The 17139-nt window shown below is 33.6% G+C and overlaps 2 protein-coding genes across 15 annotated transcripts in view; one reads left to right on the top strand and one right to left on the bottom strand.

The window, feature by feature from the left end:
• LOC125674020 (synaptotagmin-1-like) overlaps positions 1-1567 on the bottom strand; it is a 47122-nt gene extending 45555 nt beyond the window's left edge. For 4 of the 14 annotated variants that reach the window (XM_048910989.2, XM_056158312.1, XM_048910991.2 and 1 more), the window contains exon 1: positions 1515-1567. The gene's annotated coding sequence lies outside the window, so the exon portion shown is untranslated. Of the gene's footprint in view, positions 1-645 lie in introns of all 14 variants that reach the window. The other 10 variants (XM_056158304.1, XM_048910990.2, XM_056158301.1 and 7 more) reach the window with 8 other exon arrangements.
• A 243-nt stretch (positions 1568-1810) lies between these two features.
• Positions 1811-17139, top strand: part of LOC125674742 (E3 ubiquitin-protein ligase HACE1-like) — a 35078-nt gene continuing 19749 nt past the window's right edge. Inside the window, exons 1-13 of the mRNA XM_048912007.2 lie at positions 1811-1936; positions 3137-3191; positions 5646-5735; positions 6718-6822; positions 10536-10611; positions 10750-10827; positions 12188-12241; positions 12340-12422; positions 12716-12812; positions 14402-14503; positions 14587-14693; positions 15300-15471; positions 15586-15908. Coding sequence (XP_048767964.1) covers positions 1873-1936; positions 3137-3191; positions 5646-5735; positions 6718-6822; positions 10536-10611; positions 10750-10827; positions 12188-12241; positions 12340-12422; positions 12716-12812; positions 14402-14503; positions 14587-14693; positions 15300-15471; positions 15586-15908 — 1406 coding nt within the window. The 5' untranslated portion in view covers positions 1811-1872. The remainder of the gene's footprint in view (positions 1937-3136; positions 3192-5645; positions 5736-6717; positions 6823-10535; positions 10612-10749; positions 10828-12187; positions 12242-12339; positions 12423-12715; positions 12813-14401; positions 14504-14586; positions 14694-15299; positions 15472-15585; positions 15909-17139) is intronic.

The following is a 17139-nucleotide window of genomic DNA, read 5'->3' as shown; positions in this document are numbered from 1 at the left end:
TAACCAGTCATAGACTGACGGGTATATGTTAATTAATTTAGAGCCCTGTGATTCTAATGCCAAAACTTTTTGTTTCGCCCTTACAAATTGTCACGTTGTAAGACATATTAATAGAGTGTGAAGCCCTCTCACGGCCCTTCGGGCTAGAGCAGAGCTCTCCTTATAGGTAACACGTATAATATACATGTTTAAATTTTAAAGGCATAGGGTCTATCTTTTATCTCAAAAATGACATCACAATATTTTGCAAGAAGAACTCCAAAAAAACAAATTTGTAGTATTAATTATGAGTTAATTGTCTATAGCTGCAGCGCTTTGAAATTGAAGTCATTTTAATGTTTTAACCCTTTATAAAATGTTTGTCTGGAGGATATTATATTAAACTGGTACCCCGCTGATTGGTGGCTACACACAAACATAAGAGATGCAAAGTCAACAGGGTACCAGTTTAGGCGAATGAGAACAGGGAATTATTTTGTAATTACTATCGTATCCAATGTGTTTGTAAACATTCTGAAGAACGTTTTGTGATTTTCTAGTTACAATCTTTAATTTCGCCACCTTTTTGGAACATGCAAAATTTTACCAATAGTTTAGACACTATGCCTTTAAAGGAAAATATAGAAAACTAATGAAAAACCATACTTATGGAACTTGAAAATTTTGGTCCCAATGGCGTCGATTCGAATATTAGTGCGTGAACATGTATTTCTCCATTTTGAATCTCATCTACCCTAGTTCACGTCATTCTGAGATGTTACATAAAATCTGTAAAAGCATGTAAATCTTATTTTCTTAATAATATATATAATCACTTCTCGATTAACGCGATTGTGCCATGTCTCCTATTTTTATAAATTTGCTAAATAACGACGCTGAATATGATGTCACAATGCACTGTTTACATCAATTGCGTTATATTTCTCACATTCAATATATAGGCGGATCAAATGTCCAAAATTAGGATGCTTTAATTGATATTTAAAGCTCTGTTCTCGTGCTAACTTCAGGTTGTTTTTTGTCCTGTTTAATGCCAATTATACTTTTTGCTTCGCCCTCAAACACGGTCACGCCATAAGACATATATATTCATCACACACTTTACAGTCTTTGCTCTTTCAAGTTTAAATTTTCATTCAAATGGGAAATGTATGCTCATTCAGACCATCTGGATTTTAGGGCAATCTGGTTAAAATAAGATCCTTTGATCCGCTTGCGTAGATCGCTACACAAGGATCAGATTATCTACGCGAGCAGATCAAAGGATCTGATTTTATCAGACCCAAATACAATAACAATTGCACGTTGTTCTTTGAGCATCATGTACAAATAGGTCTCTAATTTTCATTTCATTTCCATTTGTCAACATACGGTACTTCAATCTTAGAATTGAAGACAGTAGAATAAATCAAACCAGTTTAGCTTAGAAAACCAATAACGACACCCTAAATGTATATAACAGTAAAGAGAAAAAGAAAGTTTAAGTACAATTACAGTTCAAATCGTAAATCTACCTGTCAAACCGAGTTCAACTTGCTGCTTGATAATAGACAAAATATTAATAATCGGAGCAGTTTGGATTAAAGATGTTAAATATCTGGTGCATTTGTCATCATTGCTGTTTTTATAACATTTTAACATAGAATAGAAAAAACATATTTTTCAAAAACTTGATTTTCATAATTCTGATACACATTTACTCATTAAGAATCTATGTTATGCTACATATATGTAACCATTTTTATCCGAAAGTAAATATTTTGCGTTTTTTATACTTTTAACACTAATTTTTGTTTCCTCGACAGAAGAGCGCCAATTTTTATTTTGAAGCATGACAGTCATGATGTCAAACTAGGAAGAAGAAAGAAAAACATGGAGTTTCTTAAAGATCTAGCGGCCTCTTTAAGAAGTGCAAGGACTGTAGAATTACCCAAAGGTGAATGGTTTATGTGTTTAACAGCACAACCTTTAGGGACGGCGGAGCTAGATGAACCCAAAACCTAATCTTGGTTGAGATTCGGCTCGGCTGAATATTTGGACTGACGCCTTCACCGGTGAAGGTGTCAGTCCAAGTATTCAGCCGAGCCGAATCTCAACCAAGATTACCCAAAACCTTGAACCCAACAGATAGACCATTTTAGTATTTTTACTGCATTTTCAAGGGATTCGTTCCGTATCCCAGCCTTATGGCATGTGGAGGAAGGTGGCGCTGTCAGAATATCTCAGAGCCATACATATTTAATTCTTCTGGTCTTGCCAAAAGGTTCACAATTTCAAAAAATCTCCCAGACTACCGATACTTGCTTAAAATCTCACCTTTAGTTTTCAGAACACTCTAAAACCATAATATGTCTTACGGCGTGACCGTGTTTGAGGGCGAAGCAAAAATATTGGCATTAGTATCTAGATCCATAACAGGACAAAAATTATCCCGAAACATTAGCACCTAATGTGTGAAGACAGAACTCAATCAAAGTATTGTTTAGACATTTTTGATCCGCCAATTCATCGAACGCGGGAAACGCTATGCAACTGATGTAAACAGTGCATTGTGACGTCACATTCAGCGTCGGTATTTAGCAAATACAAATAGATTGGAGACATGACCAACTATCGCGTTAATCGTGTGATTATATATGATCAAGAAAATAAGATTGCATGCTTTTACGGATTTTATATAACATCTCAGAACGACGTGAACTTGGGTACATGAGATTCAAAATGGAGAAATACATGTCCACGTGCTAGTATTCGAATTGACGCCATTGGGACCAAACTTTTCAAGCTCCATAGGTATGGTTTAATTTTTCATTAGTTTTCTATATTTTCCCTTTAAACATGTATATACGTGTTACCTATAGGGAGAGCTCCGCTTTCATGGCCCATTGGGCCACAAGAGGGCTTCGCCCTCTATAATTACTAATGCTCTAGTGCACAGCGTAATTTGACTTCATACTGAGTTCAGCAATAATCTCGGCTGAGATTCGGTTGGGCTGGACATTTGGATTGACGCCTTCATCGAATTTTGGAGCAGTCCTTGATAATTCATTGTAACCAGAAATGTTTTCTTCAATCATGTTTACATTCTATGTATATGTAAACTATATTTAGATTAATTTATTTTCTTTTTTTCTAGATGATAAATCTGCATTTTATATGCTGATGTCCATGGTTATAGCCAATCAACACAGGTTTGTAATTCATCCATTATATTAATTATTATTATTTTTTCGGAAATTCCCTAGATATTATTCCAGAGCTTTAATCTCAAGAATGTTACAGTTTGCTTTGTATCTTAAAAAAATGAGACTTGTGTTTGGAACACAACTAGTGGTACTGTACAGTTTAATATATATTTATATCACAACTCGCATTTTCCTCTATGAACCAACCAATATCAGCATGCGACACAATACATTCATATTGACTATGAACGGATTACGCGACTGAGAGAGCGTAATGATTTGAAAAAATACAACATGTCTTTCAAATATCTTGCAAAGTCACACCTCGGATTAAGATTATGAACTTTCGTGGATTATCATCCCAATCATGTGGTCTCCTAGCTCCAAAATATAGTGCACCATGCAATGTTGATATAAGGAAGGGTAAGACAAAGTGTGACGTCATGTCTATGTTTTGACGTACGTCACAATACGACTGTGACATAGGTGGATCTTAGAAGTTTGTTTTATGCTACAAAATATTTCCTGACTTATAGATACAAGCAGTGTAAACAAATGGTGATTTACAGAATTGCTTCATATCCAAATCCATTTATATTGACCATGAACAGCTCAAAAGTGATGTTCATTTCTTTAATGTACACCTTGTATATGGATAATGTAAAGGTGTTAATTTCACAATGCTCATGGTCAGGGACTTTAGGAAGATTGAAAGCTAAATATTGTAACTCATTCAATAAGTTCTTTCAATTTTCATGAGAAACAATTAATGAGTACTTTATATCTGATGATCAGATAGAATAAGTAAAAGCTTGATACATGAAATATGCTTACAAGCATAAGGGAAGATGGGGAACAAAATTGAAATAAGTATAAAACAGGAAGATTTGGACCATTCATAGCTTGCTGCTACTCAATCTGACTAAAGTAAAGACCTATATATATATATATATATATAATAATATAGGTCTGCACTTTAGTCAGATTGGCTGCTACTCTGGTACATCCCTTGTTATCACTGCCTTGGTCAATTGCCAACAATGAAATACCTGTTACGCAGTTGATTGGATGGTTTTTTGCTATCGCAGGTCCATTCAATGTCATTGACATCTGTTTCTATTGCTTTTCTCACTTCATTTTCACAATACAATCTGCTTTCAATCGTCTCTAAAGAATCAAAGCATATTTGATCTACTCAGAATAAAACCACGATTATGTGTATGTAAAACGTAGCTTAAGTACTATGCTTTAATTACAAAACACTTCAAACTCTCTTTTTTAAAGACAATCAATTGTGTCAGGTATTCAGGGAGAGTGAAACAAAAAGCACCATGAATGGTGCCACTATCGAAAAAAATTGATACGGAGTCTGCATCCATGCTTCCTGATAGACACTTGCAAGTATTATATTGCTAAATTATGTGGACTTGTTGATGAGAAGGATTTCTGTGTAGACTTTATTACCCCCTTAAGGTTGTCCTACCTTTGTCCGATTTTGTAGTGATCTTATTTAGACTTGTATGTATAGGCAAATAGTGCTTTTCCTGCATATTTCTATGTAAAAGTTCAGACCTCTTTTATAGTTTCCTTCATGTCTTAGAGGTCATGGTTTTTGCAAACTTTAATCTTCACAATACTAAACGAAACTTTTAAGCAAGTTATAGCTTTCCAGAAAATCTCTGGTTCAATAGAAGATATTTTTAAAACAAGCGTTATATCACTGGGACCAGGGGAGGCCAGAAGAGGTATAATTTTACTTGGAAATTTAGTGGGGGAATCCTCTAAACATTTCGTTAAAATATTTTGATGTATGCATGTATTTTTCTGCTGTGTAAGTAAGATGCATAGTCACAGACAATGAGACAAAATATATTCAGGTTATAACTACAGATTAGATACAATTATAGCTATCCACTTATACTGAAGTTGCTTACATTGAACTACCTGATATATTGAAGTCTAACTAAATCCCCATTTACATAATTTATATTATTCAACATCGGTTATATATTGAACGTTGGATATAAAGAACAATTCAGGTTGATATCCTGAATTTCTATATATCCAGAGTAAACTGTATATTCCATTTGATGGACTATTTACGCACAGGTTAGATATTACTTTTAACCTTGTTCTATTTACACATACAGTAAACCATGGTTATATTGAAGGATCAGGGGCAGCTAATTTTGATTTGTTTTAAGCTTAATTCATTATGTTCAGTTATTTTTTTATTTTGCTGCTTACCATGGGAAATAAAAAAAAAATCATTTCATTGTAAGTGTAAATTCACTATACACAGGTTTATCATGAGCATGTTTTACTGTATAAAGGCGTTTAAATCACAGGTAGATAGGAATTTGATTTCCAGGCCTGTCATTGTGTATTCACAAAGACAGCATGTTAGTTTGAGGAAAATGTTTGAATGATGATGTTATTTTTATTTTGTTTTTTAAACAGATCTGTATCAGAATTATTGTCCACCTCCAAATTTGACATCAACTTTGCACCAGGGAGAGGACATAGAAATCTTCTTCACATTGCTGCCAAGTAAGAAACACATCGAGTTTGTGTAGACTGATAGTCTGAACAGATGTACAGTGAAATTTGTCTAGTCCAGATAGGAAAATCTTTGGATTACAGAGATGCAAATAAGCACTCACCCACTCTTCAGTGAAAGGTGAAGATAACGAACAGTGATCAATCTCATAACTCCTATTAGCAATACAGAATAGATAGCTGGGCAAACACGGACCCCCATCTTCGCTAGCCAAGGGTGATGATCCTCGGGTTTCTCTACTGAATAGAGAAACACCATGGATCGTCACCCTGGCTGGCGAAGATGACGGACCCCTGGACACACCAGAGGTGGGATCAGGTGCCTAGGAGGAGTAAGCATCCCCTGTCGACTGGTCACACATGCTGTAAGCCCTATATCCTGATGAAGTAAACCGAGTTATCTGTAGTCAAAATCAGTGTGCCAAGAACGGCCTAACAATCGGTATGAAACGCGTCAGACAGCATTTGACAGTGTGACTAAACAGTTGTAATTTTTCCCGCTTGAGTTCCAAGTCTTATTTAGTTGAAGTAAATGAGACTCTGATATCTACGAATCTGACTATTTGCAACTCTAGGACATAATTACATGTATATACATTCACCTTCTGTATCCAACTTGGCTCAAATTTTCAGGCTTGGTTTTTGGTGGGGGTTTTTTCGTCAGGATCATATTTATCATTTCGTTTGTGGCTTTTTTCACTGCAGAAATGAATAACAAATTTTTAAGATATGTATTCTACAACATTACTGAATAACAAATTTTTTTGATTGCGGTTTCATATATAGAACCAAGAAAACGAATATATATGAAGCATCCACGGTCCAGAATGCTGTTATGAAAGTAGTTTTTGTTCACTGGTTAGTTCAAAGTGTAAATTGGTGGTATCCAGGGGATACATATTACAGAACAAGAGTATTTTTTAATGTTTTATCGGCGCCGGCTCCATTGTTTAATTTTCTTTTCTTTTTTCAGCTGTGGTTCGTACGAGTGCTTGATGATCCTGCTGAAGAAGGGTGTAAACATCAATCTCCAGGACATGTCTGGCTGTACGCCATTACATCTGGCTGCCAGAAATGGGTCAGTAATGATGATAAAATGCACTAAGCTGACACTGGAAATGAAAATCTCACAATACATTAATTTCCAACAGGATCTATTTTGTGAAACAGTAAATTGTTGCAATTTTTGATTGTATAATGGTTGTATGATTACAGTTTGTTATTTTATTACATTATAGACAGAAGAGGTGTATAATGGTTGTATGATTACAGTTTATTATTTTATTACATTATAGACAGGAGATCTGTATAATGGTTGTTATTTTATCACATTATAGACAGAAGAGGTGTATAATGGTTGTATGATTACAGTTTGTTATTTTATCACATTATAGACAGGAGATCTGTATAATGGTTGTATGATTACAGTTTGTTATTTGATCACATTATAGACAGGAGATGTGTATAATGGTTGTATGATTACAGTTTGTTATTTTATCACATTATAGACAGGAGATCTGTATAATGGTTGTTATTTTATCACATTATAGACAGAAGAGGTGTATAATGGTTGTATGATTACAGTTTATTATTTTATCACATTATAGACAGGAGATCTGTGTAATGGTTGTATGATTACAGTTTATTATTTTATTACATTATAGACAGGAGATCTGTATAATGGTTGTTATTTTATCACATTATAGACAGGAGATCTGTATAATGGTTGTATGAATACAGTTTGTTATTTTATCACATTATAGACAGAAGAGGTGTATAATGGTTGTATGATTACAGTTTGTTATTTTATCACATTATAGACAGAAGAGGTGTATAATGGTTGTATGATTACAGTTTATTTTATTACATTATAGACAGAAGATCTGTATAATGGTTGTATGATTACAGTTTATTTTATTACATTATAGACAGAAGAGGTGTATAATGGTTGTATGATTACAGTTTGTTATTTTATCACATTATAGACAGGAGATCTGTATAATGGTTGTATGATTACAGTTTGTTATTTTATTACATTATAGACAGGAGATCTGTATAATGGTTGTATGATTACAGTTTATTATTTTATCACATTATAGACAGAAGATCTGTGTAATGGTTGTTATTTTATCACATTATAGACAGAAGAGGTGTATAATGGTTGTATGATTACAGTTTATTATTTTATTACATTATAGACAGGAGATCTGTATAATGGTTGTATGATTACAGTTTGTTATTTTATCACATTATAGACAGGAGATCTGTATAATGGTTGTATGAATACAGTTTGTTATTTTATCACATTATAGACAGGAGATCTGTATAATGGTTGTATGAATACAGTTTGTTATTTTATCACATTATAGACAGAAGAGGTGTATAATGGTTGTATGATTACAGTTTGTTATTTTATCACATTATAGACAGAAGAGGTGTATAATGGTTGTATGATTACAGTTTGTTATTTTATCACATTATAGACAGAAGAGGTGTATAATGGTTGTATGATTACAGTTTATTTTATTACATTATAGACAGAAGATCTGTATAATGGTTGTATGAATACAGTTTGTTATTTTATCACATTATAGACAGAAGAGGTGTATAATGGTTGTATGATTACAGTTTGTTATTTTATCACATTATAGACAGAAGAGGTGTATAATGGTTGTATGATTACAGTTTATTTTATTACATTATAGACAGAAGATCTGTATAATGGTTGTATGAATACAGTTTGTTATTTTATCACATTATAGACAGAAGAGGTGTATAATGGTTGTATGATTACAGTTTGTTATTTTATTACATTATAGACAGGAGATCTGTATAATGGTTGTTATTTTATCACATTATAGACAGAAGAGGTGTATAATGGTTGTATGATTACAGTTTGTTATTTTATCACATTATAGACAGGAGATCTGTATAATGGTTGTATGAATACAGTTTGTTATTTTATTACATTATAGACAGGAGATCTGTATAATGGTTGTATGATTACAGTTTGTTATTTTATCACATTATAGACAGAAGAGGTGTATAATGGTTGTATGATTACAGTTTGTTATTTTATCACATTATAGACAGAAGAGGTGTATAATGGTTGTATGATTACAGTTTGTTATTTTATCACATTATAGACAGAAGAGGTGTATAATGGTTGTATGATTACAGTTTATTTTATTACATTATAGACAGAAGATCTGTATAATGGTTGTATGAATACAGTTTGTTATTTTATCACATTATAGACAGAAGAGGTGTATAATGGTTGTATGATTACAGTTTGTTATTTTATCACATTATAGACAGAAGAGGTGTATAATGGTTGTATGATTACAGTTTATTTTATTACATTATAGACAGAAGAGGTGTATAATGGTTGTATGATTACAGTTTGTTATTTTATCACATTATAGACAGGAGATCTGTATAATGGTTGTATGATTACAGTTTGTTATTTTATTACATTATAGACAGGAGATCTGTATAATGGTTGTATGATTACAGTTTATTATTTTATCACATTATAGACAGAAGATCTGTGTAATGGTTGTTATTTTATCACATTATAGACAGAAGAGGTGTATAATGGTTGTATGATTACAGTTTATTATTTTATTACATTATAGACAGGAGATCTGTATAATGGTTGTATGAATACAGTTTGTTATTTTATCACATTATAGACAGAAGAGGTGTATAATGGTTGTATGATTACAGTTTGTTATTTTATCACATTATAGACAGGAGATCTGTATAATGGTTGTTATTTTATCACATTATAGACAGAAGAGGTGTATAATGGTTGTATGATTACAGTTTGTTATTTTATCACATTATAGACAGGAGATCTGTATAATGGTTGTATGATTACAGTTTGTTATTTTATCACATTATAGACAGGAGATCTGTATAATGGTTGTATGATTACAGTTTGTTATTTTATCACATTATAGACAGGAGATCTGTGTAATGGTTGTATGATTACAGTTTGTTATTTTATTACATTATAGACAGGAGATCTGTATAATGGTTGTATGATTACAGTTTGTTATTTTATCACATTATAGACAGAAGAGGTGTATAATGGTTGTATGATTACAGTTTATTATTTTATCACATTATAGACAGGATATCTGTATAATGGTTGTTATTTTATCACATTATAGACAGAAGAGGTGTATAATGGTTGTATGATTACAGTTTGTTATTTTATCACATTATAGACAGGATATCTGTATAATGGTTGTATGATTACAGTTTGTTATTTTATCACATTATAGACAGAAGATCTGTATAATGGTTGTATGATTACAGTTTGTTATTTTATCACATTATAGACAGAAGATCTGTGTAATGGTTGTATGATTACAGTTTGTTATTTTATTACATTATAGACAGGAGATCTGTATAATGGTTGTATGATTACAGTTTGTTATTTTATCACATTATAGACAGAAGAGGTGTATAATGGTTGTATGATTACAGTTTATTATTTTATCACATTATAGACAGGAGATCTGTATAATGGTTGTATGATTACAGTTTGTTATTTTATCACATTATAGACAGAAGAGGTGTATAATGGTTGTATGATTACAGTTTGTTATTTTATCACATTATAGACAGGAGATCTGTATAATGGTTGTTATTTTATCACATTATAGACAGAAGAGGTGTATAATGGTTGTATGATTACAGTTTGTTATTTTATCACATTATAGACAGGAGATCTGTATAATGGTTGTATGATTACAGTTTGGTTATTTTATTACATTATAGACAGAAGAGGTGCATTAACAAACTGCTGGAGTACAAGGCAGATGTCAACATCAGAAACAATGAAGGATTGACTACAGTAAGTGAAGGAAAGGGAGGTAACTTGTACCAAAATTATGATGAATTGGTTCAATGGTGGAATTTCTCAAACAAATGTATGACATTACAGTTTTATCATTTGAAGCAGTACTTAGATCTGAATATTACATTGGAACAGATTCACTGGCTGGCTGTCAATGGTCGTACAGAGGTCTTACATGACCTGTTCGCATATGTCCCAGATGTTGATGTAGAGGTAAGTCTACCATATACTTATATATCAGTACATGTAAACCTACAATATACTGATTATCAGTATGTGTATACCTTTGTATATGTTGTATCAGTTCTTATAATCCACAGGAATCAACAATTTTATCAATAAAGTAAAAAAAAAAAAAAAAAAAAAAACGTGAGAAATGGGCATGAATCCTACCAGTGAGCTTCATGGACATAGCGAAGCTCACACATAATGAGACTTGAAATCTCACTGGAAGGATTCATGCCTGTTTCCCTTTTTTTTCTCTTTATTGATAAATTTGTCGACTCCTGTGCATTATCACAGAGCATTTACAAATGTATCATTATACCCCCCCAACTAGTTGTGGGGGGGTATACTGGAATCGGGTTGTCCGTCCGTCTGTAGACGCAATGGTTTCCGGGCTCTAAAGCATTATCCTTTCCACCTACCGTCACCATATCATATATATGGACTACCCATGGGATGAAGATGTTCCCTATCGATTTTGGGGTCAAAAGGTCAAAGGTCAAGCACACTGGACATTGAAGTAGCAATATGGTTTCCGGGCTCTAAAGCGTTATCCTTTCCACCTACAGTCACCATATCATATATATGGACTACCCATGGAATGAAGATGTTCCCTATCGATTTTGGGGTCAAAGGTCATGCGCACTGGACAATGAAGTAGCAATATGGTTTCCGGGCTCTAAAGCGTTATCCTTTCCACCTACCGTCACCATATCATACATATGGACTACCCATGGGATGAAGATGTTCCCTATCGATTTTGGGGTCAAAAGGTCAAAGGTCACGCACACTGGACATTGAAGTAGCAATATGGTTTCCGGGCTCTAAAGCGTTATCCTTTCCACCTACAGTCACCATATCATACATATGGACTACCCATGGGATGAAGATGTTCCCTATCGATTTTGGGGTCAAAAGGTCAAAGGTCATGCGCACTGGACATCGAAGTAGCAATATGGTTCGGTTTGTCATGCCATTTGTTTTTTACACTCAGAAAAGAGGTAGTTTATACCTATTACCAACACCTTTTGGGAGATTGGGGTAAGCGGGGGGTATTCTTAGTGAGCATTGCTCATAGTACCTCTTGTTTTAGAACTACTGTATTTTATATTCCATATTTAAATACTAGAAGTATGTGTATGTAAGAAAAAAATGGAAAGAGAGATAATGATGTTGGGATACAGATTATGAAATATTAAAATACTAGGGGATGTGGGAAATGGAAAGAGGATAAACTACAGATTATGAAATTCCATGATTAAAAAAAATATTTTCAGATTTTCACGAGCTAGAGAATTTATCAGTTTACAAGTTGTTATACTAACATTTACTTTTGCTTGCTCTGCAGGATGCCCAAGGACAAACTGCATTACACGTAGCCTGTCAAAATGGCCACAAGTCAGTAAGGAAACCCAAGTCTTTCTACACAAGTACAGAGGAATTTCTGTCATGTCTATAAACGTATTCGTATTTGGTACCAGTCTTCTTTATTTTACACAGACTGTAGTGTGTTTATTGGATCATGGAGCAGATGTCAACAGACCGAATCACAACGGATGGACTCCTATACACTTCGCATGCAGGTGAAATAAACTGACCATTTTATACTTCAAAACTTGTTGAAATGCAGCTTTAAAGACTTTATTTAATCATTGTAATTAATTTTTTTTACCAATTTGACAGTAGGCTAAAACCATGAAATTTAAACCACAGTGAATAAGACATATCTTTAACATCTACATAGAACTGACATAAAAACTGTGAACTTCAACACTGTGTCAAAGCAAATTTAGACCCTGTAAATAACCAGGAGTGAAAATAAAGCTGATACAGTAGGAATTGTTTTCTGATTTCTTTGTACATCTTTGCATTTCAGTCACGGCCAGCACGACACTGCTGACATTTTGCTGAGGAGGGGCTCTAGGTTTAATGGGGACAACTTTGGGAAAACCCCTATGGATCTCTGTTTAGAGGTACATGCACCAGTTAATTTAATCATTGAGAATTCAGAAAAAAGTTTTATGTTTTAGGGAACAACTATCTTTTAATTTGTTATTTATGGCTGTAAATGCTGATTTAAAAGTCGCAAACTGAGTTTAATGCATCACTGGTAAAGCAGATGTCTGCGACTGTTACATCAGCATTAACAGTCGCATATAACAAAGGAAAAGATAGTTCTTCCCATTCTAATGCAATCAATGCATTTTGTTTGATGTTTGTGTCTTATTTCATTGAGTTTTGCATTTTGTTATATGACATTTGGCTCAAAATTTATATGTGTTTTGTTATGTTTTTGCATCATTCTGTTTTGACATCACAATGGAAAACTTTTCAATCCTCTTAATGCTTGTTTTTAAAACTACCTCAAACATCAGTGTATTAGCCAATCAAAATGCAGATTACAAATCAGGTGCATTAGAATCAAGTACAGTGTGTGTTGCTTTTGGCAGGTGAAGTATTTGACTGCAGAATCTTGATATTTGATGTTATGAAAATTCTTAAGTAGAGAGATGCACATGTATCAATAGACTTTTTGTAATGTGGTCTAAATGTGGGTGATGACCTCAAAGGAATGCACCACAAAATACAACACAAGAAACTGGTAATTTTGCTGATTACGTAATTACTGATTAAATTTGTCACAAGGAGATAGTTATACGGGATATGTTTGACAAGGAGATAGTTATACGGGATATGTTTGACAAGGAGATATTATACGGGATATGTTTAAAGTAGTACATACTGTTACGGATAAGTTTATCAGTAAGTCGTGTCTATTACAGGGAGGTTACAGTGAGATAGTTTTACGGGATCTGTTTATCAGTAAGTCGTGTCTATTACAGGGAGGTTACAGTGAGATAGTTTTACGGGATCTGTTTATCAGTAAGTCGTGTCTATTACAGGGAGGTTACAGTGAGATAGTTTTACGGGATCTGTTTATCAGTAAGTCGTGTCTATTACAGGGAAGTTACAGTGAGATAGTTTTACGGGATCTGTTTATCGGTAAGTCGTGTCTATTACAGGGAGGTTACAGTGAGATAGTTTTACGGGATCTGTTTATCAGTAAGTCGTGTCTATTACAGGGAAGTTACAGTGAGATAGTTTTACGGGATCTGTTTATCAGTAAGTCGTGTCTATTACAGGGAAGTTACAGTGAGATAGTTTTACGGGATCTGTTTATCAGTAAGTCGTGTCTATTACAGAGAGGTTACAGTGAGATAGTTTTACGGGATCTGTTTATCAGTAAGTCGTGTCTATTACAGGGAGGTTACAGTGAGATAGTTTTACGGGATCTGTTTATCAGTAAGTCGTGTCTATTACAGGGAGGTACAGTGAGATAGTTTTACGGGATCTGTTTATCGGTAAGTCGTGTCTATTACAGGGAAGTTACAGTGAGATAGTTTTACGGGATCTGTTTATCGGTAAGTCGTGTCTATTACAGGGAGGTTACAGTGAGATAGTTTTACGGGATCTGTTTATCGGTAAGTCGTGTCTATTACAGGGAAGTTACAGTGAGATAGTTTTACGGGATCTGTTTATCGGTAAGTCGTGTCTATTATAGGGAGGTTACAGTGAGACGTGCAGCTGTCTTCTAGACCATATGCCAAAGTTGGTGGAACAGCTTGTCACCAGCGTCAGAAGTGAGAAGATTAAAGAGGCTGAGGTAGGGGTTTCTACAGTCTCTGTGTGGTTCACGTTTCTTATTTAGATGTGGGAGCCTTTAGAAACATTCTCTTTTATTTTCAGTATTTGAAAGTTCTGATCCACGTCAGTTCTCGTGGAAATGGCTGGGCTGATATACTTCTGACTAGACTGTCAGAGGAGGCCTCCACAATAGGTCACAGCTTACTGAGGTAAGCATAAACTTGAGATCCTGACAGATGGCCTGTTTCCTCTCTATGGAATTTTTGTTCAATCACTGATAGTGAAGATAATTAGTGTTACCCATATCATTGAGTGGTAAAGGAGGTATAGTAATGCGTTGCATTATAGAAGTGAAGCACGCGTTTCTAACATGCTCTTCCTTATGTAGCTCAATATAACTGCAGTATTATTTTGTAACACTATTAGGTTTTTGTTCATATGTACTGCCAAAAGATAATTACGGTAAAGAAGTATTTATGTGATAGGGGTCTGTTTCAGCCCTTTAAAAATATAAAGATTTTAAGAGAAATCTTGAGATTTCAAATATGTATATTTTAAACATCCAATTTGATGGAAAGATGGACTTTTTTGTCAAAACTTAGCCAATCTGCAAAAAGTTGAACATTTATTAATACATCACATCTTTGGATTTCCAGCATTTTCTAAACAAAAATAATTCTTATTGAAACACTTTTCTATCAAAATAGAATAAATGCTGTTTAAAAACATTGACATTGTTTTAGAGACTGTGATATGCCCATACCATATATATTCTCCTTTAGTATTTTTATGTCAGTATTCTTTTCTCTTTGTAGTGTTTCCAGCAACATAAAGACCCAAGTGTCATGTCTCCTGAAAAGTGTAAGAGTATTGTGTAAATTATATTCCCACATCTACCAATCAGCATCTACCTTGTCAAACTCCAACCAGTCAAATACCCTGAAAGGAGTTACAAGGGTGTCACCCAAAGCTGTTGAAGTATTTGGAGTAAGTGTTATAATATGATATTATTTAAAAGCTAATTGTATAAATAAGCTAGTTGTGTAAATATGCCTCTGGGGAGAAATGCTAAAATGATTTGATCTGTAACATTTTTTGCAGCCACTTGAAATGTTATGGCAGCTACTAGCAGATTGGCTCTGTCTTTTGAAATTGGAATTCAATAAGGAGGACAATTCTGTATCAGAGAAAGGTCAAACAGGAGAGTCTGTCTCAAAGCAACACACTCAGTCTGAGAATGATCAGAATGAGAGTCAGTCAGTTCCTGAGTGCAATACGGAGGTGAATCGTAAATCATGTGATGAAGAGAAGATCCTGAAAAGTCTGTGCATGGATCAGGATGTGGTGGGGGTTATATTGCCCAGGATTTGTGGGATCATCCATGCGTTTTATGTCTGTTGCACCTGTCAACATGGACATCCTCAGTAAGTATGATAATGGCAGAAGTTTAAAATAATTCCATCCTCATGTGACGTCAGAGGGTTTTGCAAAGTCAATGATTTATTTAGATTTATGCATGATAGGAACATAAATTTTGTTGGAGTCTTTTCTGATAGTTATATATTTCAAAAGTCTAAGTTATATATGAATAATCAATGATATGTTTCAAAATTTTGAATCCAAGGGCAATAACTCTGTTTTCATTGCTTTCTTTATCAAGTCAAATTATGTGATAGATTTCCTTTATTTTTCACAGACATTTTGTATATCTACATGTATGTAAGAAACAGTTTTATGAAATTGTTATGAATACTATCACAACGTTATAACCAGGTTTTTTTTTTAAATTTTAATCATGCTGTTTAAGGTGGCTCACTACACCCAGAAATGGTTTCTCAAATCAGTACGAATTGATTTAATTATAAAAGATATGATGATATTCAATAAGTATATATGCCAAAAAGGCAAAAACAAATGTACAAATTTGGATAAAAACATGATTTTCAAAAATATTATTTCAACATATATGAACAAAAGACTGCAGGATTTGAACTCGAGATCTGCGGTTCACCAGCCCAATGCTTTAACCACTGACCTACGATGATAGACAAACAAATCGATCGATACAAATATTTTCACAAAACATTTAAATTGCCATCTTATGACGTGGTGTCATGCAGAGTATAAGCTTTAGTGTAGTGAGCTACCTTAAGAAAAATTACAATTTTCTGATGTTGATATATGATTCTGTTTATGGATGTCTCTCATCTTAAAGGGACTGGTTCACGATTTTTGATAACAATATTTTTCATTTTTGATGTTAAACTTTAAAAATAAAACTCATTTAATGTTGACCGCCAAACTTTTGACCTTCTGAATGCCAGAATAAAAGCAATATTTTAGCCTTAAATCTGTGTTATGTAAACAAAGACTCGAGTCTTTTTCTGTAAACAAACAAACAAGTGAAATATTGATTTTGTAATATAATGCATCTTAATTTTGCATAGTCACAAATTTTAACTTTTAGATGACACATTTTACTCCAAAAATGCTTGAAATGTGAAAGGTATAATAAACTTAGATCGATATCCATTTCTTTTGAAAATTTTGTAAACAATAGCATACCACAATCTTTGTTTACAAAACAAATAATAAACTCTCTAAAATGAGCTTCTGTGATGATGTATAACCTTAATTTTCATGTGAAATATTTCA

This window comes from Ostrea edulis, chromosome 3, assembly GCF_947568905.1.
Source record: "Ostrea edulis chromosome 3, xbOstEdul1.1, whole genome shotgun sequence".
NCBI classification, from domain to species: domain Eukaryota; kingdom Metazoa; phylum Mollusca; class Bivalvia; order Ostreida; family Ostreidae; genus Ostrea; species Ostrea edulis.
The sequence above is the reverse complement of the archived record's forward strand: the minus strand, read 5'-3'. Positions and strand labels throughout refer to the sequence as shown.